Raw genomic sequence first — 26024 nt, forward strand, 5'->3', positions numbered from 1 at the left:
AAGAGAACTCAGAGTTCCAGCAAAGCCACCCAGTGCTCCCCTAAGGTGCATTGTGGCCAAGATCCTGAATTTTATTGAGTGAGATGCCATTCTGCAAAGTGCCAGCAAAGAGGGTCACTTTAGTTATGATATTTCTGGACTACACCTAAGCGATTCACCTCCTTGCAAGTTTTACAGAGGTCAAGGTGAAGCTGAGAAGTATGGGCCTGAAGTAAGCTGTCCTCTACTCGGCCAAGTTAGAAATAGTAACTAACTCTGTATGTCACAGAACAAGACGCTGCGTGGGACTGAGCCAAACAGCATGCAGCCTTAAAAGAGGGGAACAAGGGGATTGACTCTGGCCCGCCACTTCCTCGTCAGTGGCCCAGATGCAGGATACTATGATGAGGGGGAATGGGCCTGTCTGCATCGTCATTCCCCACTTAGGTGCAGCATGACCAGTAAGCTACTATTGCAGTAGCAGAGCCCTATTGGCAAATGCCTGGACTCTATGCTATTGACAAAATATGCATCTAACCCTCGGACAACTCTAGCAGTAACAGTGGTGCTTCTAGTGCAGTGCAATGGGCTACTCTGCAGACACAGGACAATCTCCTGTGAGTCTGGGAGTTTCTAAGGCTACATGATGTTAGAACAATACCAGGATAAGTTGACAATTGCAATGCTAGTCTCGGGCCGCCCTCCACTCACGGAGCACAGATATGCCTGAACACAGATTCGGGGTAAACGTAGCCTACACATGAAGGTAGATAGCCTTACACAGGTGAGGGGGGCCTAACAAAAAGTATTGCGGATGAGGTGAGTGCAAGTAACGCAGCTCCAGCACCTCGGCCCATATGTTGACATTAAATGGCTCGCCCGACAACCGATCAGTTTGGTGGTGTACTAGACCCTATAGGGCAGACCTCCTGTGTGCCAACCCACAAGCCTCCCACCCCATTGGAGATACATGTAGAGATTGCACCCAATATCACAGTTTATTATAGATTTTGTTTACCTGGAAAGGAGAAGTTTCAGTTTCTGCCCCAAGAGATGGGGGAGATATCAAGCTGGATATACGCCTTTCATACAGAGGCCTGCAGAGGAGAGCAGTCCTTCACTGGGACCAGAAAGTATTGCTGCACACACAGGATGAGGTGGCCACATACAGTTTTACTGTGGAGTGTTCTTGGGATGTCTGCATCAGCCAAAGCTCAAAGTATACTCTTTTGTGAGGTGCGGGACAGGGGTTGGGATGACATAATGCTTTGTTACAAGAGACACATTTAACAGAGAAGGTGGGGACAGGATTACAGACAAAATGGTATGAACGGGTGGTGGCAGCGTGTTTCTCCTCTGTTAGACCTGTCAGTCTTAGGGTGGTCATCCCTCTCAACATTTTGCCTTTCTCCTCTGTCCTTTTTGGCCTTTGATTTTGCAAGTAAAAGGACTCTGCACACTTTACCACTGCTAAGCCGTGCTAAAGTGCTTGTGCTCCCTCCACTAAACATAGTAATATTGTCTTAACCCCAAATGGAATATATTTAATTTACCTATAAGTAATGTGGACTACATGTGCCCAGGTTTTGTAAATTAAACACTACTAGTGGGCCTGCAGGACTGGTTGTGCTACCCCCTTAAGCACCCCTTTAAACATGTCTCAGGCCTGCCACTACAATGCCTGTGTCTGCAGTTTAAACTGCCAATTTGACCTGGCAAAATGAACCTTTTGCCAGGCCCAAACCTTCCTTCTTAATACATATTATTCACCCCAGGAGAAGGCCCTGACAGCCCAGATGACATGATGTGATGTATTTAAAAAGTAAAAATGTACTTTTAATTTTTATACGTCCAGGCAGTAAAAAGCTCTCAAGTTCATTTTTCACTACTATAAGGCATGTCTCTCCAATAGAATAACACTGGAGTTGCCTTGGTACATTTGATAAGTGTAATTTCCAAATGGGGTGAGATAACTCTTTCAAGTTTGGTGTCTCTGGAATCACAATTTTAAATCCTACCTTAGGATAAAGTTGATTTTAAAATGCAATTCTGAAAATGCCACTTTTAGAAAGTTGGCATTTTCTTGCGTAAGCCATTTGGCGCCTGGAGCCTGTCTCTGTTCACATGACTGGGTGTAGTTGGCAGTTGGGCGTTCTGTATTCCTCCTACACAGCCACACACAATGGGAGTTTATGTGCGACTAGATGAGCCATCCTGCCAGGATGGGAGAAAGGTACACCTGAATAGGCTATGGCCTGTCCCAACACAAAGGGCCTAACAACTTTGCATTGTCATTCCAGCCAGCTTGGAGCTAGGGCATGGGAGGCAGAAAATTCCTCACACTTTAAAGCCACTGTAAAGAGGCTTCTTGCACTCTCTAGAACCGGGGAACCAGGGTATAAATACTGGAACTCAGGCACCACCACTTCAGTACACTTCGGGTCCTGTGGATACTCTGCTAAAAAAAGACTGCTGTGCTACTGAAGGACTGCCACTCTGCTGAACTCCTGCTTTGCTGTGCAGACATGCTGCCTGCTGCCCTCTTGTCGGGGTGATAAGAACTGGACCAGCATCTCTTGAACCCAGAACGACTCCAAGGGCTAGGTGGCTGGCCTCCTGAGCTGAAGCCTCAGGGAAATAACAGGTTTCCAACAACCTTGCATCTGCACCTGGCGCTTCCCTGGATTCTCTGATGCTAGAGGATGGGGTCCCGTCCCCTTTTTCATAAGTCCACCGGGAGGCTAAGGTCCCCTGGCAAGATGGGAACACGGGGAGGAGGCCCCATACACGCCCTCTCCCTCAAAGTGATAAATGCAGCTTTCTTGGGCCCTGGCCAACCCCAGGGAAAATTTATCAAACGGCAGCGGAGCTCCATATGCTCCGAGGTCAAAGGTTTCCAAACTTTAGAATGCCATAACTCGAGCCCGTTTAGCCGATTTGGACAATCTGGGCTAATTTTATTTGTGGTTGTAAGTTCTATCCACCAGGGGCAGTTGCAACAATCCTCCTCTCTCCAAAGTAGTGCAGTCCTCCAAAAGCCTGTCCTCTTGGCTCCCTAAATAAGTTCTCTTTTGTAGCTTTGTTGGTGGGCGCAGAAATGTCCAGGGCTTTCCCCAATTGGTTCTCAGGGGGAGTAAGGAGGTCAGCCTCACTGGCCCTTGGGGAGACCCAGTGGTCAGCTGGACAGAGTCCTGCATCCTGAGTCGGGATAAGGGGGTACCTCCTTCCAATTCCCCATGGCAGGCCCAGGATCCAGCAGTACAGTAGTTAGAAAATCCACAAGAAAGAGAAAGTTGTGGAAGTGTTTATAAAGGGGAGTGGAAGTTTCCAGAAGACAGGCACCCTTAACCAATCCTGGGGTTCCCCATCACCTCTCCACCCCTGTCCCAACCCTACTAAACAACATGTTGGGACAATCTGCAATTGTGCCATCCAGGATCCACTGCTCCCACCAGCTCCTGGGGTCTCAGCTCCACCCCTTGCTGACATCACTGTCAGGGTCTTGCACACAAGAATTTCAAGGAGGAGCCCCCCGGTGGTTTGGCCCCAGTTGTCTGGGCACTCTCGTTTGTTCAGTGGGCTTGGGCAGGCCCATCCCTGGGGCAGTGTGACAGCAGGGTGATTAATATAGATCATTCTGCCCCACACCATTCCCCCTCAGAAGCTAGGAAAAGTAGTGATAATTGTTTCTTCTGTCTGGAGGCGGCCTTTGTTTCTGCTTCTGGAAATAACTAATTACTGAGCATAGCAGAGTGACAAAGGGCTGGGCTCTGATCTTGAGCTGAGTCAGGCAAACATGAAAAACATGGAAACTCTGAATGAGCCACAAGAAGTAAAGTTATTATTTTGGAAGCTACAAATGTGATTTTCTTGCACAGGCTTCACACTAATTTAAGACATCAATAGCCTCTGTAGGCCAAGGGGAAGAGACACTACACTCTAGGGCAGTTCCCTCTCTATGTGTATGATTATAACTACAGTTAAAAAAGTAAAGCACACTGACTTTCCATAATAGTGTACACTACACTCATGAAGCCTATCCCAGGTCAATACCTATCCCTGCAGAATCCCCACAGCGCAAGTTACCTGTGCGATGTTACCAGGCTGTGCACAGCAGTAGTCTACCATCACATGCATGTGCACATGTGTAACCAGCCAAGTGCCCCCTACCCTTGCTGGTTTGCTGCAGCCTTATCTTAAAAGGCAGACACTGGTGAAAAACACGTGCAGTCCGTTTACCATATGATTAAGGTGGTGAGACACCAGTTGTGAGGCTCACCCACAGTAAAAAGTCCAAAAAACTTGTGATCAGAAAAGCAAAAGATCGGGGCATACTGCTGGGGCAGGCCCCAGTGCAACAGTTCTCACCCCCCTCACTGACACATGCAACATCCAAGGTCCTCAAAGACTGGTTGAATCAATGATCCCTGATGGACATTTGGAGAGGCAGGCACCTCCTTGTAAATGAATATTAATTTTATTCCTCTGTAGACGATATCATGTGACTGGACACAAGGGAATTAGTATGGGAAGTATACACAATTAAAGTATCAAGGACAGACCATATCCAACGACAACTTGGAGACCATGACTGTTAATAGTGGCGAGAAAAGAAACACCCATCTCGATATGGCGACTTCTGAGCTCTCTACTAGATGACCCGCTTTTCTCTCTTCTCTGAACGAGCTCATCACGCACTTTTTTGAGGAGAATGAGGGAGCGGTTTTCACTTTTAAAATGAGTAGGAAGCTTTAAAGGTGATGGTGATGGTGCAGGGTCACTGTACTCAAACGTCCATGAAGACTAGGACAAATTGCCTGGCAGCTGGTAGACCTTGACTCGTAATAATGGAAATCTAGAGGGTGAAGCAGTAATAGATGTGTATAACATCAGTGCCCTCATGTAGGCCAGGAGGCACACGCCGCCCTGGTTAAGAGACAAAGGTGCCTTGACTACACAGCATATGTGGTGAACCAGCATGCACAAGAAGACAAGACAGGCAGGTCTTAGCATAGCTAGTTGGGTTGGACAGTAGGAGTGAAACTTTTTTTTTTTTAACCAAACAATTATTGGGCTTTGAACAATAATGTAACACAATATAAATAGACAGCCAGCAGAGATGCATATTGACTAATCTGTCGAAAGTTTGGGATCGTGGACCATCCAACCTGGCTGCATGACCTACTGGTAAGCACAATATCACAAAATATGGTAAAAAATTACCTAATGAAACAAAAACAATAACAATGCATCCACTGATAACGACAAACCATGTGCTGATCTAAGGAACAATAGCTCAACTCACCCCACTCACTTCGCTCCCACCCGCCCAGGAAATGAAACTCAAGCCACATACGCTCTGATATTAGTCTCCAGGGACCTCTCCCGCCAGGGACAATGGCCCAGTTGTGTCCCACGATAGCCAGCCCACCCTTCCATTTCTTGGGGCAACCCGAGCTATATAAATAGGATGTTACAAACCTAAGAAGCAGTCCAGGGAGAGGTGCGGGAGCTTCCTTCTATGCCCTTGCAACCTCATGTTTGGCGATTGTAAGGCCCAGCTACAGCAGGGCCCTGTGATATCTGTTCCCATAAATGCCATCTGATAGGTACAACAGTGCACACTGTGGGGTCCTCGGCAGAGTGAGGCCCAACACTCCCTTTAGGAAGTCAAATAGCCCAGTCCAGAAGGGGGCCAGAATAGCACAACCCCAGACTGTACGTAAAAAGTCCCTTGGCTCAGGCGGACAGCGCAGACATGCGGCAGATGCAATAAGCCCCCTCCTCCACAGCCTCTCCCTGTTATAATAAACTCTGTGTATGTAGAACAGCTGAATAAGATGGTCCTGGGAGGCAATGGCTTCCCCTCAGGGAGAAGTCAGCGCCTTTCTCCAGTCCTCCTCTGCCAGGGGGTCCAGATTGCAAGCCTTAGCCACCCAGAGGGCCTCAAACATATCTGGAGCGTTGACCACCAGAGAAAGATGTGTAACTGAGATCTTGGGTTGTGGGAAGTTTGTCAGAAGTACTTTGGCTTCTAGCGGGCTGATTATCGAGATATCCCCTAGATGTGTGATGTAGGGTGTGAGGGTGTTACAAAGTTGCAGGTATTTAAAGAACTGTGTCCGGTGGAGCTGGGACTCCTCCTGAGGATCACCAAATATTTGAATGAGTGCCCCTCAGGACATCTCCCAATCTGGAAATTCCTATGAGGTCCCATTGCTGGAATTCCGGTAGCCCAGGAATTCCGGTAGCCCAGCCACCTGGGGGATGGGCAGCGCCCTCCCACAAAGGAGTTGCCCTGGTGAGCTGCCCCTTCCACCCCATAAATGGCCTCGCCTCACTCCAGTTCACGAGGGGGGCCCAGGGTAGGGGGATTGGACCTAGCGGACCTCCCTTGTACAACAGATGCAGGAGGGATTGCGCGCCCAGTGGTCATTTGGGCCATCCTGAAGTATGACCGCACATCAAGCATGGCGATACCTCCATCATAGGTTGATTTATAGCACTTAGAGGGGGCAAATCTGGGTGGACCCATACTTCACAGGAAACCCGGTAGGCATGAGTCAATATGAGAAAAGCAGGAACTGGGCACAGGGAATGGGAAATTTTAGAGTTGGTACAAGAGCCGTGGAAGATCCACCATCTGGAAAATAGCCGATCTCTCAAGGAGGGCGGGGGGAAGCGTTGCCCAATGTTTCAAGTCAGCTGTCAGTCTATCCATTTGCGGCTGCATATTCAGGACCAGCGTCTGAGCCTTATTCATAATGATGTTCACCCCCAAGTATCGAAATTATTTTCTAAGGACCATGAGCTCCAATGTCCACGACAAATCCGGCGTGTCATCTCACACCATGTAAATTGAGGATTTCCCAAGGTGCACTTGAAGTCCCAAGAATTTCCCAAAGATGTCAAGGATATGGAGCACGCGCATCCCAAGCTCGGGAGGTCTGTCAGGAAGATGAGAACATTATCTGCGTATAACACAATCTTCTTCTCCGGCCCTAGGCCCCATTGAAACCCCATCTGCTGCGCATCCACCCGGGCCCAGTCCGCCAAGGTCTCAATAACCAAGGTAAAGAGGAGCAGGAAGAGGAGGCACTCCGGAAGAGTTCCTCACTCAACCAGAAAAGGCGCAGAGGCGGCTCTGCCCACCGAAACCCGGCCAAACACTTCAGTGTGGCAGAACTTGACATCGTTGGGGTCCAAAATGCATCTTGGCCAGCAGAGAGAACAAAAACCGCAAGCCCACTGAGTCAAAGGCTTTACGAAAGTCCACTTGCAGCAAAGTACTCCCCCTATGGTAGTGCTTAGTCAGTGCGATAGCGCTGCAGCCTCGCCATATGTTATGTCTCATAGCCCAACCTGGCATAAATCCAGACTAGTCTGGGTGGATGAGGGTGGAAATAGCCTTAATCAGTCAAGGGCCTTATCCTCACCCTAACTTCGATTTTAAGAGGAGAAATTGGCTGGTAGGATTAACAGCACTATGGTTGCTGGTTTTGGTTTAAGATGACAATGCTGTCAGCTGTCCTAAGATTCGGGGTAGCAATTTGCTCTTCAGAGCGTCCCAAAAAAGCTCCAACAGATGAGGGCCTGTAAGCGCCCAAGCAGCCTTGTAAAACGCAGCTGGAAACCCATCAGGTCTCGGCGACCCTCCTGGCTGGAGCTGCATCAGGGCCCCTCCTAGTTCGTCTATTGTAAAATCTAGCTCCAGTGACTTCCTCTCCTCCCCCGAGAGGGCTCCTGTAGAAAGATTGTGTGTAATCCGTTCCATTTCGGAAGGACACTCTGTTTCCTAGTGAGCATATAAAACTCTGTAGTAGGCAGCCAAAGCCCTGGAGATAAGCCATTCCTCCGCCACCAGCCCACCCGGGCATCCAAAACATAGGAAATGAGATCCCGGGAAGATGCAACAGAGCAAAGCCAATGGAGGGTTTTACTAGATTTGTCCTCTCATTGATAGATGCAACTCTGGGTCACCATCCAGGCCGAGTGTGCCTCCTTCATCAATGTTTGGCGCAAGACAACGCCATTACGAAGCCAATCATAAAGGGTCGCTGGGTCCAGGGAGTCCACATATTGAGTTTCTTAACTCTAGGAGTCTTGCCTCCAGGTCCTCAACTTCAAAGTCAATGCGGCCAAAGGGAGCTGTGCAATAACTATTAATAAAGCCTTGGGCAGTAGCCTTCCAAGCCTCCCACAGGGTCCCAGGGGAAGCGAACAAACTCACATTATGATGTAAGTAGTCACGGGTACCAATGTGCAGGACTAACTTGAATTCAGCATCCACAAGGGTCCAATTACTCAAACACCACCTGGGTGAGCCCTCCAGTGCCTCATCACCACTAGCAATTCAACTGGAGCATGTTAAGACAATATACGTGCCCAGATGTGTGCCTCGCTTATTGTGTAACCCCGACATTTAGGGAGGAGGAAATAGTCCCATATGAAAAAGGTCTTGTGCACCCTGAGAAAAATTGTAGCCCCTGCCTGTGGGATGGCATAAACACCAGGCGTTCAATAAGGGCATTGTTTCAATGAAGCAAGCTAACGCAATCCTGGGCAGGGGACCCCCAGAGCCCCAAAAAGAGCGGCCTGCGTTAATGTGGGAAACACAGTTTAGGCCCCAACCCCTCAAAGGATACCATACCTCGGTAGGGGGTGCATAGACATTAAGGAAGGAGAAGGGTTTCCCCTGAAGAAGGCCAGACTTCAACATACCGTCCCAACCTGTCATGCTGAGTCTGAATATGATGAAACATACGTGTCATTTCACGAGTATAGCCACTACTCTAGAGCCACTATGGAACCCTGAATAAAAGGCCATTGTGAACCCCAGTTGTGATAGAAAAGGACATTTATTGTCCATAAGATGGGTTTCTTGCATGAGTAAAACATCTGGGCCTGCCCTACGGACCGCCCTCAAGCCAACTCCACGTTTAACCTTATCAAGCGCCCCACTGACGTTCAAAGTGTGGAGTTGCAGGGACCCGGGCTTGTCTCCCAAATGTGATGTTAACTGCTGTGATGGTTTCAGAACAAGCTGCGCATAGGGTAGGAGCCACAGAGCGTGAGCAGAATTGTGGGAGGCTGCAGTGTGGTGTAAACAAAACTACAACATTTTAAGAATAAATCTAACCCTCACACGCCTGTCCTCCATGTACTTCTAAGATTGGAAGCAGTCAGCGTGCAATGAACAGCAGGGTGTCACCAACTGGGCAGACTGGAGTTCATCCCTCCCCTGACTGTTGTGAAAAGTTTATCCCTTTGAAAACCCCACCCATATACTGAGGAGCATGGTCTGGTAGCCTTACGGTGAGAGGGGAAGGCTTACCCCGCAAATAGCAGGATGAAAAGCGAGGGAATCTCATCATAATCATAAGTCAGTGATATTGACATGAATCAAGCAAGCTGTCAATAAAATGTAGAGGCACCAATAAAGGAGACTTAAAGGCAAAAGAGCTCAGGACGGTCGGGAGGCCTAGCTAGAGCCACGTGCCAGGACGGCAGGCAAGAGGGCATCACCCCTGGAGGCAGTTTGATGGTCCTGGATTGCAGCTGGCTCTGATCGTTGGGAGTTCCATGTGTGGCGAGGCCTCAAACTTTGTGGTCTCAATGTGCATCTCTCCAAGGGAGTCGCCTGATCCGAGGCAGAGTCGTTCCTGATCGCATATCTCTTCTCTGTAGACGAGGCAGCGCCTCCGCTCATTGGAAGTGTCAAAGAAGAAGCAGTGGTCCCCAAACATTACTATGAGGTTCACGGGGAAGAGCAACATGTAGCGTACTCCCACGGCCCTTAGTTTCTGTTTAACACCTTGGAAGGGCCAACGTTGTTGTTGTGCTTTGAGGGTATAATCTGAGAAGAACATAACCTGTGATATTTCACAGTGCAATGACTCACTGCAGCAAGAGGTCCTTAATATAGCATTGTGGTCTGCATAGTTCAACATGCAGGCAATGAAGGGTATTGATGGAGTTCCAGTCGGGGGCCTTGTTGTCAAGGATCTGTGGGTGCGTTCCAAGATGAAGCATGAGAACGAGTCAGGCAGCAGGCAGGGTAGAAGGCAGGTAGTAATGAAAGTGATGCTATTGGGACCTTCCGTCCCCTCCCAGATTCCTACCACGCAGATGTTATTGCACCTATAGCAGCCTTCACCAACCTCTGCACGTGCCACCAGTAGAAGCAAAATATGTGTAAGAGACTTCATCTCTGATTGACAAGTCTGTGGGGAATCTTTTGCTACGGACAACCTGGTCTCCGTGGCGGTGACCCCGTCTACTGTGTTGCGCAAATCTTGGCAGATAAATCAAATGTCTATTTGGAGCTTACAAATCTTCCCCTCAACAGAGGAGCAGAGCTCTTGGATAGCCTGGAGGATAAGGGACACCTCTGGTGTATGGGAGCTACTTCCCTGTGCCCCACTGTTTCTGGGTGAGGCCTCTGCAGAGGAAGAGGGCAGGGTAAATTTATCGAATTTGCCTTGTACGGAAGTATCCTTCCCCTTAATTGTGAATAGTTTACAGGGGTACCTCAATGCCTAGGAACGTGGATTAGAAGAAGGGTGCACCAAGGGCCCACAGCCAAGGCAAGCAGGGCGTCAGTGACCGCTGAGGAGCAGGTGCTATGTCTTTGTCAATTACCCCCACTGCCATAATCCAGGAAGGCAATGTCACTCCCCTCATTGTGACCCAATGCGGACATAGGATGGTTCTTTGCTCCTATGACCAGCCCTGGAACTTTACTTCTATGTCACCTCTGTGGGCCAGCAAGGCAGCCAAATTCACCACTCACAAAGAGAGGGGGGCCGATGCCATGCACTCCTTCCTGTGTGCCGATGCAAAAATCAGACAGTCCCCGTACAAGGGGTGGAGATGTGAGGATCCAATCCACAGCCCAATGCTGCTGCTGATCCCCCCCAGAGGAAGGAAGGGGATACAACCCCTGCGCTACGGTGCACCCCCTGCTGAGGGAAAGCGCCCAGGGGGCCCATAGGTCACTCCCAGCCCAGGTTGAGGTGGGCCTGGACCAGACCAGCCGCTCCAACACAAGAGGAATGTCTCAGAGGAAACAACAGCAAACACAAATGAGGAACGGAATGCAGAACCAATCAAATATTCACCCCCAGTCACAGATCTGGGTTGAATTCATCAATTCTTTTGCTCACAATGTCACCCCAGTTTGGACCCAGCCATACGCAAATCAGTCTTGACCCTGTTCCTCATGGGAGCTGTCCAGCCCTAACTGCCAGGCCAGGTCCTCCAAGGACCAGAATCAAGCATCCTGGGACCAGTTTCAGGGTATCACCCTTCATCAGCCAGGCTAGCTTGAATTCAGTGGCACAGTGAGCCCGGGGCCCACGTCACTTTTCCAAGACACTGAGCATGTATCTCCAATTTATAGTATTGAGGGCTTTTGTAGGTCTTTGGAAAGGTATATCTAATTAGGCCAATGTTTCCAGGCTTCTTCCAAAACACCAAACAGTTGTTTAATGTTAGGTAAAGTCACTGTGATCTGAATGTATCATTACTATAAGTAGGGGTATCAATCAATCACTGCATTTGTAAAGCGCGCTACATACCCGCGAGGGTCTCAAGGCGCTGGGGAGGGGGGGGGTGCTACTGGTCGAAGAGCCACGTCTTGAGGAGTCTTCTGAAGGCCAGCACGTCCTGGGTCTGTCGTAGGATGGTGGGGAGAGCGTTCCAGGTCTTGGCTGCGAGGTAGGAGAAGGATCTGCCGCCGACGGTGGTTTTTCGGATGTAGGGGACTGTGGCGAGGGCGAGGTTGGCTGAGCGGAGGCTTCGGGTGGGGGTGTGGAAGCTGAGTCGGTTGTTGAGGTAGGTGGGTCCGGTGTTGTGCAGTGCTTTGTGTGCATGGATCAGGAGCTTGAAGGTGATCCTTTTGTTGACGGGGAGCCAGTGCAGGCCTCTCAGGTGGAGTGTGATGTGGCTGCGGCGGGGGACATCGAGGATGAGTCGGGCCGAGGCGTTCTGGATGCGTTGGAGTCGTCTCAGGAGCTTGTTTGTAGTTCCTGAGTAGACGGCGTTCCCGTAGTCGAGTCTGTTGGTGATGAGGGCCTGGGTAACGGTTTTTCTCGTGTCGAGGGAGATCCATTTGAAGATCCTGCGGAGCATACGGAGGGTGTTGAAGCAGGACGCGGAGATGGCGTTGACTTGCCTGGTCATGGAGAGAGTGGAGTCGAGGATGACCCCCAGGTTGCATGCGTGGTCCGTGGGTTCCGGGGCTGTGCCTAGTGACGTGGGCCACCAAGAGCCGTCCCAGGCTGATGGGGTGGGTCCGAGAATGAGGACCTCCGTCTTGTCTGAGTTCAGCTTCAGTCTGCTGTCCTTCATCCAGTCGGCTACCGCCTTCATTCCTCGGTGGAGGTTAGCTTTGACGGTGTGGGGATCTTCGGTGAGGGATATGATCAGCTGGGTGTCGTTGGCGTAGGAGATGATGTTGAGGTTGTGTTGTCGTGCGACGTGGGCGAGGGGGGCCATGTAGATATTGAACAGTGTCGGGCTGAGGGAGGATCCCTGTGGGACGCCGCAGATGATCTCGGTGGTTTTGGAGCGGAAGGGTGGGAGGAGGACGCTCTGGGTTCTGCCGCAGAGGAAGGATGTGGTCCAGGCCAGGGCCTTCTCTTGGATACCGGCGTCATGGAGGCGTGCTGATAGGGTGCGGTGGCAGACCGTGTCAAAGGCTGCTGATAGGTCCAGGAGGATGAGGGCGGCTGTTTCTCCTTTGTCCATCAGGGTCCGGATGTCGTCAGTGGCGGCGATGAGGGCGGTCTCGGTGCTGTGGTTACTGCGAAAACCGGATTGGGAAGGGTCCAGGATGTTGTTAACTTCGAGGTAGCGGGTCAGCTGTTTGTTGACAATCTTCTCGGTCACTTTTGCCAGGAAAGGGAGCAGGGAGATGGGCCGGAAGTTCTTGAGGTCCTTGGGGTCTGCCTTGGGCTTCTTCAGAAGGGCGTTGATCTCGGCGTGCTTCCAGATTTCTGGGAAGGTTGCTGTCTCGAAGGAACAGTTGATTGTTTTCCGGAGGTGGGGCGCGATGCTTGCGCTGGCTTTGTTGAAGACGTGGTGAGGGCAGGGGTCCGATGGGGATCCGGAGTGGATGGAGTTCATGGTTTTGATGGTGTCTTCGTCGCTGACGCTGGACCAGACAGTCAGGCGACTGGTGCGAGTGGTAATCGCAGGGGTGGTGGACTCGGTGGTGAGTGCGGGGGGGTCGGAGTTGAAGCTGTCGTGAATATCGGTGATCTTGCGGTGGAAAAAGGTGGGATGTCATTGGTGTTGGAGCTGGGGTTGGAGAGTTCTTTCACGATGCTGAAGAGCTCTTTGGTGTTGTGTGCGTTGTTGTCTAGGCGGTCCTTGAAGGCGGTCTTCTTGGCGGTCCTGATGAGTTGGTGGTGTCTGCGGGTGGCGCTCTTGAGGGCTGTGTGGTTGTCTGGTGTTCGGTCGTGGAGCCATTTCTTCTCCAGCTTCCGACAGGTGTGCTTGGAGATCCGGAGGTCCTCGGTGAACCAGGCGGCTTTCTTGTTGGTGTGGTTGGTTGTAGAGGTCTTGAGAGGGGCGAGGGTGTTGGCGCAGTCGTTGATCCACTGTGTGAGGTTGGTCGCGGCGGTGTCTGGGTCGGTGGGGGTCGGTGGGTGGTCTCAGGGCGAGGGTGGTAGTCAGTTGGTCCTCGGTGACCTTGCCCCAGCAGCGGCGTGGTAGCTGTTGGGTGCAGTGGTGTGTGGTGGGTTTTCTGAAGGTGAAGTGGACGCATCTGTGGTCGGTCCAGTGTGGTTCGGTGGTGTGGTTGAAGGAGACGTGGGGGCTTGCGGAGAAGATGGGGTTGAGTGTGTGTCCAGCGGCGTGAGTAGGTGTCGTTACGAGCTGTTTGTGTCCGAGGTTGGCGAGGTTGTCGATCAGGGCGGTGGAGTTGGCGTCGTTGTTGTTCTCGAGGTGGAAGTTCAGGTCCCCGAGGAGGATGTAGTCCGTGGAAGCGAGAGCGTGGGTGCTGATGAGGTCGGCGATGGTGTCACTGAACTGTGGGCGGGGTCCGGGTGGTCTGTAGATGAGAGTTCCTCTGAGGGTGGTGTTGGGGTCGGTGTGGATCTGGAAGTGCATGTGCTCGGCGGTGGTGAGGGTGTCATCAGTGTTCGTTGAGATTTTGATGGAGTCTTTGTGGATGATGGCGATTCCTCCTCCCACTCCGTGGTGCGGTCTCTGCAGGAGATCTTGTAGCCCTGGGGGATGGCTATGGCGATGTCTGGTGCTGAGGTGGCGTTCAGCCAGGTCTCCGTCAGGAAGGCGATGTCGGGGGCGGTGGAGTCTAGGAGGTCCCAGAGTTCGATGGCGTGCTTGCGAGCGGAGCGGGTGTTGAGGAGGATGCAGCGGAGGTGGTTGGGTTCTCTGGCTGGTGGTGTGGAGGGTTGGATGCTGGTGAATCTGCAGTTCCGGCAGGTGAAAGGCCCCTGGGTGCGTTTCGGGGTGGCCCGGTAGCAGGGGTGGTCTCGTCTGGTGTTGAGTGCGTGGAGGGTGCTTGCGTCGTAGTGCAGTCTGGCGTTGCGGGGGGTGCGGGTTCCAGGGGTTCTGGTGCTGGGTGCGGTCCAGGCGCGGACGGGCGCAGACGGGCTTGCCTTAGGCGCGCCCGCTGCGCGTGCCCGCTTCGCAGCCTCCATATGAGGGCAGGGGGAGGGAGGAGCAGGTGGGAGCGGGGCGGCCAATGGGAGTGAAGGGGGCGGGGCAACAGGGGCTCAGCGGCGAGGGAAAAACCCGGGGAAAAAACGGCAGGAAAAGACGGCGGGAGAGGGACAACAGAGCACAGGGGTACAGAAAGCAAAACACAGGGGCACAGAATGAAAAAACAAAGTGGCACAGAAGCCAAGCGCAGGGGTACAGAATAAAAAAGGGAGCGATTAGTCAGGCGGCAAAAGCGGCAACGGAGGTTCAACCCACAGGGGGCTGCGTGGCAGATGGGGGGAGTGACCTGCCTGGTGACAGGGTCAAAGGTCGCTCTCTACCACCGCTTCGCGGCCTCCATATGAGGGCAGAGGCAGGGAGGAGCAGCTGGGAGGTGGGAGCGGGCGGCCAATGGGAGTGAAGGGGGCGGGCAGCATGGGCTCAGCGGCGAGGGAAAAACCCGGGGAAAACCCGGGGAAAAAACGGCGGGAGAGGGACAACAGAGCACAGGGGTACAGAAAGCAAAACACAGGGGCACAGAATGAAAAAACAAAGAGGCACAGAAGCCAAGCGCAGGGGTACAGAATAAAAAAGGGAGCGAGTAGTCAGGCGGCAAACGTGGCAACGGAGGTTCAACCCACAGGGGGCTGCGTGGCAGATGGGGGGAGCGACCTGCCTGGTGGTAGAAGTCTATTCACCAATGACTTACATAGTATTTTGCATTTGGTATTCCAAACTGATATTGGCCCATAAGAATCAATAAGTTGTTGGGTCTCTGCCTGGTTTGAGGAATTATATTTTTTTCCCTCATTGGTTGCTGGAAGCATACAGCCCTCATACCACTCAGCACTGCCTCTACGAGGTTTAGAAACTCCTGGCCTGGCTCGACAAAACGGGAAAAAGCAAACTGATGGGTGCTTGAGACACTGAACGAAAAAGGCAAACATATTAGAGACAGACAGGGCAAAGCTAACGCCTTTGCAACATACTATATTCATCTATACTACCCGTCACTCGTGGCTGCGACTGAGGAGTCTTGTGAGCTACTATTGGACGATCAGCTCCGAAGTCATTCACAGACGGATAGGGTACTCTTTGAACAAGAAGCCACAGAAGGTGAAATTACAAAAGCTATCCAAGACTTGAACACTGGAAAGCGGTGGGCCCTAATGGCCTACCTAACATGCTCTACAAACTTACTGCACCCAAAGTCGCTCCCCACCTCCTATGAATGTTTCTAGAATGTCACAAAACTGGTACCTTGCCCGAGGATCAGAGGCTGGCTAGCATAGAATTCATACACCAGAGGGGCAAACCGCCGGATGATTGTGCCTCCTACTGCCTATTTTGCTGTTAAACACGGAGGTCAAAATCTTATTGAAACTATTGGTTTCACATCTCACACGGGTGGTTCAGACAGTGGTTCACCCGGATCAATCTGGCTTCATGCCGTGAAAAAATATCTCATTTAATTTGCAGTGTCTGCAAGGTGTTCTTAGCCACACTGTTGAGCTCTGGGAAGATACCCTTGTATTCTCCCTTGACGCACAGATGGGCTTTGACACGGTTGAGTGGCCTATCATGTTTGAAGTTCTGACTAAACTAGGATTCGACCCACATTTCATGTCTTGGATTCAGCTACTATACTTGGACCCCCTTGCCCAGGTGACGGTAAATGGTAACACATCCCCAGTGTTCAGCTCTTGTGGGGCATGAGACAGGGCTGTCTGCTCTCCACCTTAATTTTTGCACTTGTCTTTGAGCCGTTGGCTACTTGGATAAGAAGTGACCCCCTGATCAGAGGGATGATGGACTCCAGACTGGGAAGACAGGATCTCACTCTAGGCAGACAAGATCATGCTGTATGTCGACGACCCAACCTTCCCTCTTGACAGAATAATGCACAGACTCACTTTGTGCCATCAATATTCTGGGAATACCATTAATTTGACTAAGTCCCTCATCTATCTCCTTCATGGGAACAAGTAGTGCTTGCCCAGAGACTGTGTGGCTCAAGTGGTTGCAGAGGGGTTCCGCTACTTGGGGAACTACAATACCAGAGACTTAAACACCTTTCACACCCCTAATCTTGACCCACTGCTGGTGTGCCTACGGAGAGACGTTCAACATTGGAGGACTTTGCCTCTGTAACTCTTAGGGAAGGCTGTCTTACTTAAAATGATGGTTTTGCGTCTCTTTATATACGCACCTAAAAATACACCCAACCCTGTTGCGACCTCCTAATTTCAAGTGATCAAAAGTGAAATTTGCATGCTTCTCTGGGATGGGGGCCACTCAAGAATAGCCCTTATGAAATTGACATGGAGCTGTAATGATGGCGGGATAGCCCTGCCCGATGTACAAAAAAATAATTGGGCGGCATAGCTTGTCACCAGTAATCACTGGGTCCACCCCACAGATGCCGAACCAGCATATCAAATGGACAGGAGAGCCACGCAACCTCAGAGCCCTCTATGGGGGAGCGCACACCACGTCTTTTCCCAGCCATACCTCAGTCACACAAACTCTCTGGCACACCACACTAAGTGCACTGTGTTGGCGAGACAGGATCACATGGACCACTCTTCAGAGGGACTCAGCGCAACTGGGTATGCTCGCTACCTAAAAAAGGCTTCGATAAGTGGGATTTAATTGGCCTGTCTAGGGTGGGAGACCCGTGGATATAAGGTGAATGATTTCATTCGCAGACCTACAGAGCAAGTACCAACTTGCGCCCACTAAAACATACTGGTATTTACAGATATGACAAGCCTTGCACAAGGCATTGCCAAAGCGTTATGACCACCCTGAATCGTCCCCGCTCGAAGATACTCGTTTGCGGGAACACTGGGTGAGAGACCTTGAGGGTTTGGAAGATGATGAGTGAACTGATGTCTTGGTTTCCCCCAGGGCGGTGGCCATTATATCAATGTTCTGCTTAATGCATTGTACAAAAGTACCCCAACACCCCCCACACACACGGAGCCCTAAAATCTTCCCCGACCCCCCCCACTTGCCCTAAAAACAACTGCTCCTGCCCCTAAAAACTCAACTACTCCGACCCCTCCACCCCTAAAAACAAAACTAACCCGAACCCCCAACCTGCTCCTAAAAATAAAACTACCCGACCCCCCAGCTCTGAAAACAAAACTACCCCGATACCTCCCACCCACCCTGAGCCCTAAAGCCTTCCCTGACCCCCACACCTGCCCTAAAAACAACGACCCTGCGCCTAAAAACAAAACTACCCCTTCCCCCAAAACAAAACTATCACACCCTCCACTCCACCCCTAAAAACAAAACTACCTTGACCCCACCACCCCACCCCTAAAAAGAAAACTACCCTGACACCCCCCACCCACCCTGAGCCCTAAACCCTTCCCCAAAACCCCCACCCACCCTAAAAACTCTTTCTGCACTATAAGCAGCCATGTATCAGATGCAAGAATGATCACATGATGAAGTTCATTATTGATGGTCCTGCGAGCATCATTTGGGGCATGACTACTAGTCCTCCTGAGACCAGTCTTGAAATTCTCCCATTCAATCAAAGGGGATGAGGTTGTACCTACATTTACAGTAAAGTAATTCTTTATCGCCTCCTTAATTGTATCACGGAAGATGGCATCTTCCAACCATTCTGGCTGCAATGTCCATTTGCAGACTGGAGTAGGTAGCCTACCTCAATTAATAAGGAGTTCTAATGGGTTGTGATCAGAAGATGGCTTTCCTATGTATGTGGCAGGCGTAACAACCCTGTATGGCTAGGTTACAAATAATACTACTGAGTCGGACATAAATCATGAGTGGTGGAATAGAATGAGTTATGTATTGTGTTTGGATTTACCACTCGCCAGTGTTCAACAAATGACAAGTGTTGCAACCAGATTGATGAAACCTTAGCATTGTGCATGACTCAAGGCTGAGATACTGTCAAATGGGACCTGTCCAGTTTACATCTACAGTCATAATCCTCTTCTCAAATCTTGGGAATGCCCAACCAAATTGATAAAAGTACAAGAGAGCATAGTTAAGAATGCCTGTTCCATGCTGGAGAGTAAATGATGCCCAGAGCCATTGGTAGTTCATCTAAAGTACCATTCATGAGGGTAAATCTATCATTAGTATCTTGAGGGTTAGTGTCAACCACAAATGGGACCCCAGGGTGGATCAACATTGCTGCACCTCTAGTTTAAGCAGAGTAGCTAGCTGAAAATATTTGCCATCTGCATTGGCGTTGCAGTCTTGCACACAACAGTATTTCAATATTTTTCCTTCAAAAGTTTCATAAATGGACACTTAGGGGGTCATTCTGACCCTGGCGGTCAGCGGTGAAGCGGCGGTAAGACCGCCAACAGGCTGGCGGTCTTTTTTCATGTATTCTGACCATGGCGGTTACCGCCATGGTCAGCCGCCGCTTCACTGTTCCGACCGCCACGGCGGTCGTCACATACCGCCGGCGGTATTCCAACCCGCCTGACCCCGGCTTACCGCCATGGATTTCATGCGGTTGGGGACCGCCATGCAATCCATGGCGGTAAGCACTATCAGTGCCAGGGAATCCCTTCCCTGGCACTGATAGGGGTCTCCCCCACCCCCAACCCGATTCCCTCCCCTACCCCCCCCCCACCACCCCTGCCACCCCCAAAAGGTTGCAGGACCCCCGTCCCCCACCCCGATCCCCAACATATACACACACATACACACATACAGGCACGCATTCATGCACATACACACACCCCCCCGCATTCATGCACGCATCCATGCACATACACCCCCCCGCATTCATGCACGCATCCATGCACATACACACACCCCCTGCATTCATGCACGCATCCATGCACATACACACACACCCCCGCATTCATGCACGTATTCACACGCCCCCTCAACATACACACATGCACACCCCCATGCACACCCCCATGCACGCACACAACTCACAACACCCCCTCACCCCCCTTCCCTAGCGGACGATCACCTTACCTGTTCCTGGTGATCCTCCGGGAGGGAACGGGCAGCTCCGCCGACACCGACATGCCAACAGAACACCGCCACAGCGAATTACAGGTCGTGATTCACTGGGCGGTGTTCTGTTGGCGTGGCGGTGGAGCTACCTCCACTTCCCCGCCTGCCGCCAGTATGGCTGTTGGCGGCTCTTCGTCCGGAAACGGGTGGAGCGCTGCCAACAGTCAGAATGGCCCATGCGGAAGACCGCCAGCACTGCCGGTCTTCCGTACGGCGGTCCCTCGGCGGTCTATTGAAAAGACCGCCGAGGTCGGAATTACCCCCTATCCCTGTTAAGCATGGGATACATAGTGTACCATTTGCTGTGAGAGCTCATCCCTCGGAAATTCCAGGTCAGAATCTTAAAATTCCTATGAAAAGGCATCGGAAATATTATTACATCATCTGTACCTTGCCTGACGACCTTTCTGAGCACACAGTAGGTAACTGGTATATTGGTGTACTTGAGAAGCATAGTCCTGGTGGTATGCTCAACTCTCCCCCTAGAAAACCCATCACCAATCCACAACCCCAGGACATATAGCAAACCTATCTCATCAACAACAAAAGAAATAAAGGAAGGCAACACATTTCAATAGCCAGTGATCCTACCAGAGTGTAAGCACTAGATGGAGAATGGTGACACAAAGCCGTATTATGAATTTCTTTCTCACCGCCTAATGAGAGCAAATATGCTTTGACACAGAGGCAGTCAGTGTACAAACTCAATGAAGGCTGAAGACCCATTCCCTGAAAACAAGGGCACTAGACAAATGAAGGGGCCCCAGCAAGGGCTGCACCACTGATTGGGCGAACTAGACCTAGGAGCTCATCCTCCTCCCAGGCCAGCAGATCTCCCGGTGGTATGTCTAGGTTAGTGTATCATTGTAATCACCAAACAACAACTAGGGCAAACAGACATTATGTTAGACATTAAACAAACAAGGAAAGAGCAATATTAACAATAAGAATCATAGTATATCATCTGCAGAGTGGGGTGTGATCACTAGCAGGGAACACAGATGACTTGAAACTGACAAATCTGTGGATAAATATCAGACAATGAACCTGCCTCTTCATTTACTGGTCTTTGCATGCAAAGCGTTAAAACTGTCTTGTGGCTTATCGCTCTTTTTGAGCCTTCACTGGCGAAGACAGTGTACTTGACAAGGTTCTTCATCTCTGTTCAGGCTGACGATTCCTGATGTCTACAAAAGACTTCTCTCCTGTTATACTGTTGTTCTACCCGAGTCTAGGTGTTTTGAAGGTCCATTAAGAAGTGCGCCTGCTGGTCAAAAATGATTTGAAGTTTGGTAGCAAAGATAGGGCTATAGTTGAGGCTTAGTTCTCTTTGTTTATTTTCTATGTTCATGAAAGAGACCCTCTGTTGCTCTACTGTGAAAGCATAGTCATGGAAGATAGTGACTTTTGAGGCCTCTGTGGCCTAAGAATCCTTTGTACTTATGTTTGTATATATGGTGTCTTGGTCCCTGCATTTCAACATTTTTGCAACTATGGATCTAGGTGGGGCTTTCCAGTGGTGACCTCTTCACCAGGGCCCAACAGGCTCGATTAACAGTAAAGCAAGGAAAGAGTCCTTGAAGAGAGACTTAAGTGTTAAGCCAGGGTTCTAAAAATGTGCTTGTGTTCGGTCCTTTACCATTCGCATTCTCAGGTAGACCTACGATGCGCAAGTTATTCCTCGTAGCTCTTCCATCAACATCCTGAAACACCTCTTGAAGAACCACATCCATTCAGTAAAGTCTTGCATTTGCCAAGTCCACTCTGAAGCCTGGGGGAGGCAGGTCCTGCAGTACACTTTTATTATGCTGCAGTTTTCCTTCGAATTTACAATACTATTTTCTTGCCAACCCAAGGCCCATGGCTGAGGCATCAATCTTATTCTCATGGGCAATTCTGGCGACCCTAATTGCATTCAAATCTTATTGAGCGTGCCAGGGGCAACTCCGTCAGGGTCAGGGGCTGAAAAAAGGAGTGCTCAATCAGAACATCTTCAGCAGTCATAGGAAGTTCTGAATGTGCTTTAGCTCTCTGAGTCATGTTGCCCACACCTTGGATCCTACCCATACAGAACAAGGGATGAACATAAATGTAGCCTTGTTCATGAGAGGTCTGTGATAACAGTTTGCAAGACAGCAAACAGACCCTATAGGAGACACTGGAGCTAAGGTAGCAGGAGTAGATTTCCTGTTGTCAATATTAATTCCAAGGGATGCTTCAACAATGGACACCAGAAACAATTTTACACGCATAGACTATTCACCGGTGTCAGGTCTAGGTCTTACAACAATCTCAGTGTTGTCAGCATCAGGAATAATGCCCTACACCAAAACTAGGACATCTAGTTGCCAGCCCACAATACACCCTATAGCCACATAAATCTAGGTCAGGCTTGAGCAGCCACATGAGACACATGAAGGCAGGTTCTTGATGCAGTAGAAAGTGTGTCCGTGGGGGCTGCCAACGATCGAAGACCTTCTAGTCCTCCTGTGGAGCTTCCACCCCAAGTAGGCTACAGGAAGAAGGAATATAAGAGGGCCACGAAGAGTGAGGACACAAACAGTGGCAGGAACTACGTCTGCTGCTTTTGGATGGACAGCAAGTGCCACACAATGGCATGGAGACCAGGAAGAGGGAGCACCAGCCCCACCCATGAGGCAGCTAAATTTAGGGATTTTATTTCAGATTTCAAGATGGCTACAACCTTACTAATGTGGGATGAAAAGATTAAGATTGACAGGGTGCGATTGGGGAATTAGGATACAAGAGTTAACATATTGCTAGGATGCTGATGGACCTTTTGTTTGTGCTGACAGCTGAGCAGAGGAATTTTATTGTTTTAGTGCAAGCGTGTACCAATCTTGGTTGAGGAAAACAAAAGTTTTTATTTCTTTGTAAGACTGGCTTAGGTAGCGTGCTATCAGAGAAGCCAAGATATCTACACACTCTTCGGAATGCTTTGGTGGTTCTTCCTTAAACTGGAACTTGGTATGCAAGGAAAAACAGGGGTAACATCTTGTTCAATTATTGAAAGCCATTTTGGTAGATTCCAGAAGCAGCAACATTGTTGTTGCTGCTAATCAAGTAGTGGAATGGTAGCCACTGGAGTAAGGGCCTCAGAATCTACCACTGACAATAGGAAAGATGAAATGCCTCAAAAACGAATACTTTGAAAGATGTGTGATAAGGGATGGTGAGCACTGGAGCAGCAATGTTCCACAAAGGTACCCTGGGTCTACAGATGGTTGTTGCTGCAAACACTAGCAACCAAGATAAGTTTCTGAACTTTCCCAACATCATATTAATGAACACCACTAGCTGAGCAGGCATAATGCATGAATGTTGAGTATATCAGAGTTATCTACAGTTTGAGTAGTCAGACTTGCTGATCAGACGATTCTGACAAGTTTGCAACAAAAGCAAAAGAGGTCCCTTAGCACAGCTCAGGGCCAGATATGAAACACTCTAAAAAAAAGGAACCGATATTGGACTAATAGTGCAACCTTTGCTTTATTTCTTATTTCTGTTCCATGAGGAGCTCAGAAGAAGTTGGGCTTCTTCTGGCTCTGAAGTCCCAGAAGATTACAAGGAAGAAATTACTCAGACTAACTTCAGGTAGGAACAAAAGCATGCCTGCCTGTCTGAGAGGTTAAGGACCTTAAAGTCTTTAGACTCTCATCTAATGACTTTAGAGTGCATATATTCTCATGGGTCACAAACTCATGATTTGTGCTGAGGGTCACTTTTAGTATTAGTTCAGGTGTGACAAAACACTGGCCTCTAACACTGCCCACAGAATTTAAATCAAGAGCATGACCCAAATCCAAACAGGTATTAGAACACTCGAGAAAGCAAAAAAAAGATTGTAAAAGCTTGGTATTTTTTGGTGTATATAGCAAGCAGAAAAAAGAAATTACAGTTAGGGGTTCGGCAGTGGGGCTCCCAGCAGACACACAAACTGCCAAAATTATACAAATTACTCTATTACAGTCACAATAATATGTTCAAATAAATGCTTACTCCACTGCTCCATGTTGTTCTTTTCCACCTGGCGCATCCTTATGCTTTAATGAAATAATGGCTTCCTTCGAAATGAGACGTAGACTGCCTCCATCACTATGAGCCTTGTTGATTGATGCAACTGCAACATCACCTTTCGTTAAATATCTAGAGAAAAAGGGAATCAATTGGTACTTCTTTCAAACAATTGAGGCAATACAAGGCACAAAGAATGAAGGTGAATAAATACGGCTGCACTCTGTTAATGAAACTCTGCAGACTGTTAACAGATGCCACGCACCAGGAAAACAATCTCTTACAATGGTTCCACAGTGAATTTTTGAAATTTCACTGGTAGCCCCGGATCCTACAACAGGCGCAGATAAGCATGCACTGCATTCCTGGTATTGATATTATTAGGGCGCCTCTATGAGCCATTAGTCTCAACGGGTGTTCACATGCATCACCTGTCAGTGCAAATGAGCTGCCACAAGAGCCAGTCGCTTAGTAAACATCCTGAGAGACAATCTCAGGCTGAAATGAAGAATCCTGACGTGGCACATAAAGAAGTGGCAATGTTTCTTGGAATCGGGGCATGAAAACACCAGCCTTCCAGGTTCAGAGTACATATATATCAAACCCCCTTCTTTCAGGTGAAGGACTATGTGACAGTAACCATTTTGAATGACTCATCGCTGTTTTTCACACATTTATCTTCAAATCTTAGATTGCTGATTGCCCGGGTCTCTTTGGGAGTATTCTTTCTTAGAAGTCCCTAGATTAGTTGATGTTTCTTATCTGGCATTGTGTGGCAGGGTTGTCAATGTAGCCCACTGCAATGTAGTATGCAGACCTTTCTTGAAGTATCTGGGGATGTGCTTTTAGATCGTTGCATAGAGTAGGAGTTAATGACGTGTTTCCAGCCAAGATATTCCAGGTTTCACTGAGCTAAGTAATAACACCAGTTTGGGTTGCATGCTCTCTCCTTGGTTGGAAAACAAAATGAAACGTTGGTGCCCCTAAAATGTGTAGTGATGGGAAAACATATAGTTTGGAGTCTGCAAGGGTCTTGCATTGTGACTGAAAGCGAGAATCCGTAGTACTCAGGTGGCAACCTCTACAAGGGCCCTCAGAAGGACTCGGGCTTTGCCGAAAGAGCTCCCACTTCCTTGGTAATGTCAGGGTCTATTTTTAATTGCTTAGGATGTTTCAGCAATAACTCTGTCGAAATGATCTTACCTGCTGAATGCCACAGGAGACACTATACCTGCAGATTTGGGAACAATCTCATGCATTTTATCCTTGCCTGTTTCTTAAGCATCTGGTAATGGAGTATTTCACAGAAATCCATTTTGTCCAAGTCGAAGGACATTGTTATCCTTCTTGTGGGTCATTCTATCCTTTGTAGTCACATTCTTTGACTTGACTACTCTGTTTCATAAGGAAAGGAGTAATTTTGACTATTCTCTCCAGCTGCTCCCAATCGTATCTTGTGTGCAGCAAAGCTGTGTTGGATGCTCAAAGGGATGGTTTTGCTGCACCAGACACTTCTAATCAGATCCCCCGGTTTTCTGTGTGTCCTATCCAATGGGGTTGTAGCTACTGAGACTGCATTTAATCATCTCATCCAGTTGACAGCTGCACCTACAGAGCCTGGTTTTGCCTGTAAACCCAAATATCCTGCACCTAATAAGGGGCTCTGTATTTCTATCGTTGCAGGTACACAGTCAGTGCTTAAGCATGGGCCTCAAACAGGCCTAGCCCTTCTAAAACAAAACATGCAACCAATGGTGGCATATAAGTTTTACCTGTGCTGTCTAGTAGGGGGCAAGGAGTGGTGTGACTAGATGCTTAGAAGTATTTACTTAACTTTGCCACCTTGGAGAAGTTGGTCCACATGATGTTCCTGTTCATCATAAGACTCTGGTGGAACAGCCTGGTAAATATTCCTACCCACCACCCTCTGGGCCCCGTGGTGATATTCCCTCTAATGGAGTAGATTCTATGCCATTGCCCTTGGGTAAGGTAAATAAACAAGGCCAAAAATAAAGGCTGGAGCTCTGAATGATACAAATGTCAGTGACATTAAGTGGTAAAAAGGAGGCATAGCTGGTCAATGATGGCACCTCTCTGACACAGGTTGTACTTTCCTTGATATTTCTGTGACGGAGGGAATTAAATCTAACAATACAACAAAGCAAGTGGAAGAGGGACACTATGACGAGCAAACAAGGGGCAATGGCATGCAGCTTTGTCAACCATATATCAATGAACCACTGTCATAGGTTAACACATTTTTAAATACTTGCATTACCTCTATTGCATTTCCAACAATTCCCATTCTTCGT

At 49.3% G+C, this 26024-nt stretch overlaps 1 protein-coding gene across 2 annotated transcripts in view; it reads right to left on the bottom strand.

Annotated features, from left to right (window-relative positions):
* The window catches only part of ZRANB3 (zinc finger RANBP2-type containing 3), a 744981-nt gene that overhangs the window by 62633 nt on the left and 656324 nt on the right, over nt 1-26024 (bottom strand). For both annotated transcript variants that reach the window (XM_069225060.1, XM_069225059.1), the window contains one exon: nt 23698-23844. In XM_069225060.1, coding sequence (XP_069081161.1) covers nt 23698-23844 — 147 coding nt within the window. The remainder of the gene's footprint in view (nt 1-23697; nt 23845-26024) is intronic.

This window comes from Pleurodeles waltl, chromosome 3_1 (genome assembly GCF_031143425.1).
Source record: "Pleurodeles waltl isolate 20211129_DDA chromosome 3_1, aPleWal1.hap1.20221129, whole genome shotgun sequence".
Taxonomy (NCBI): Eukaryota; Metazoa; Chordata; class Amphibia; order Caudata; family Salamandridae; genus Pleurodeles; species Pleurodeles waltl.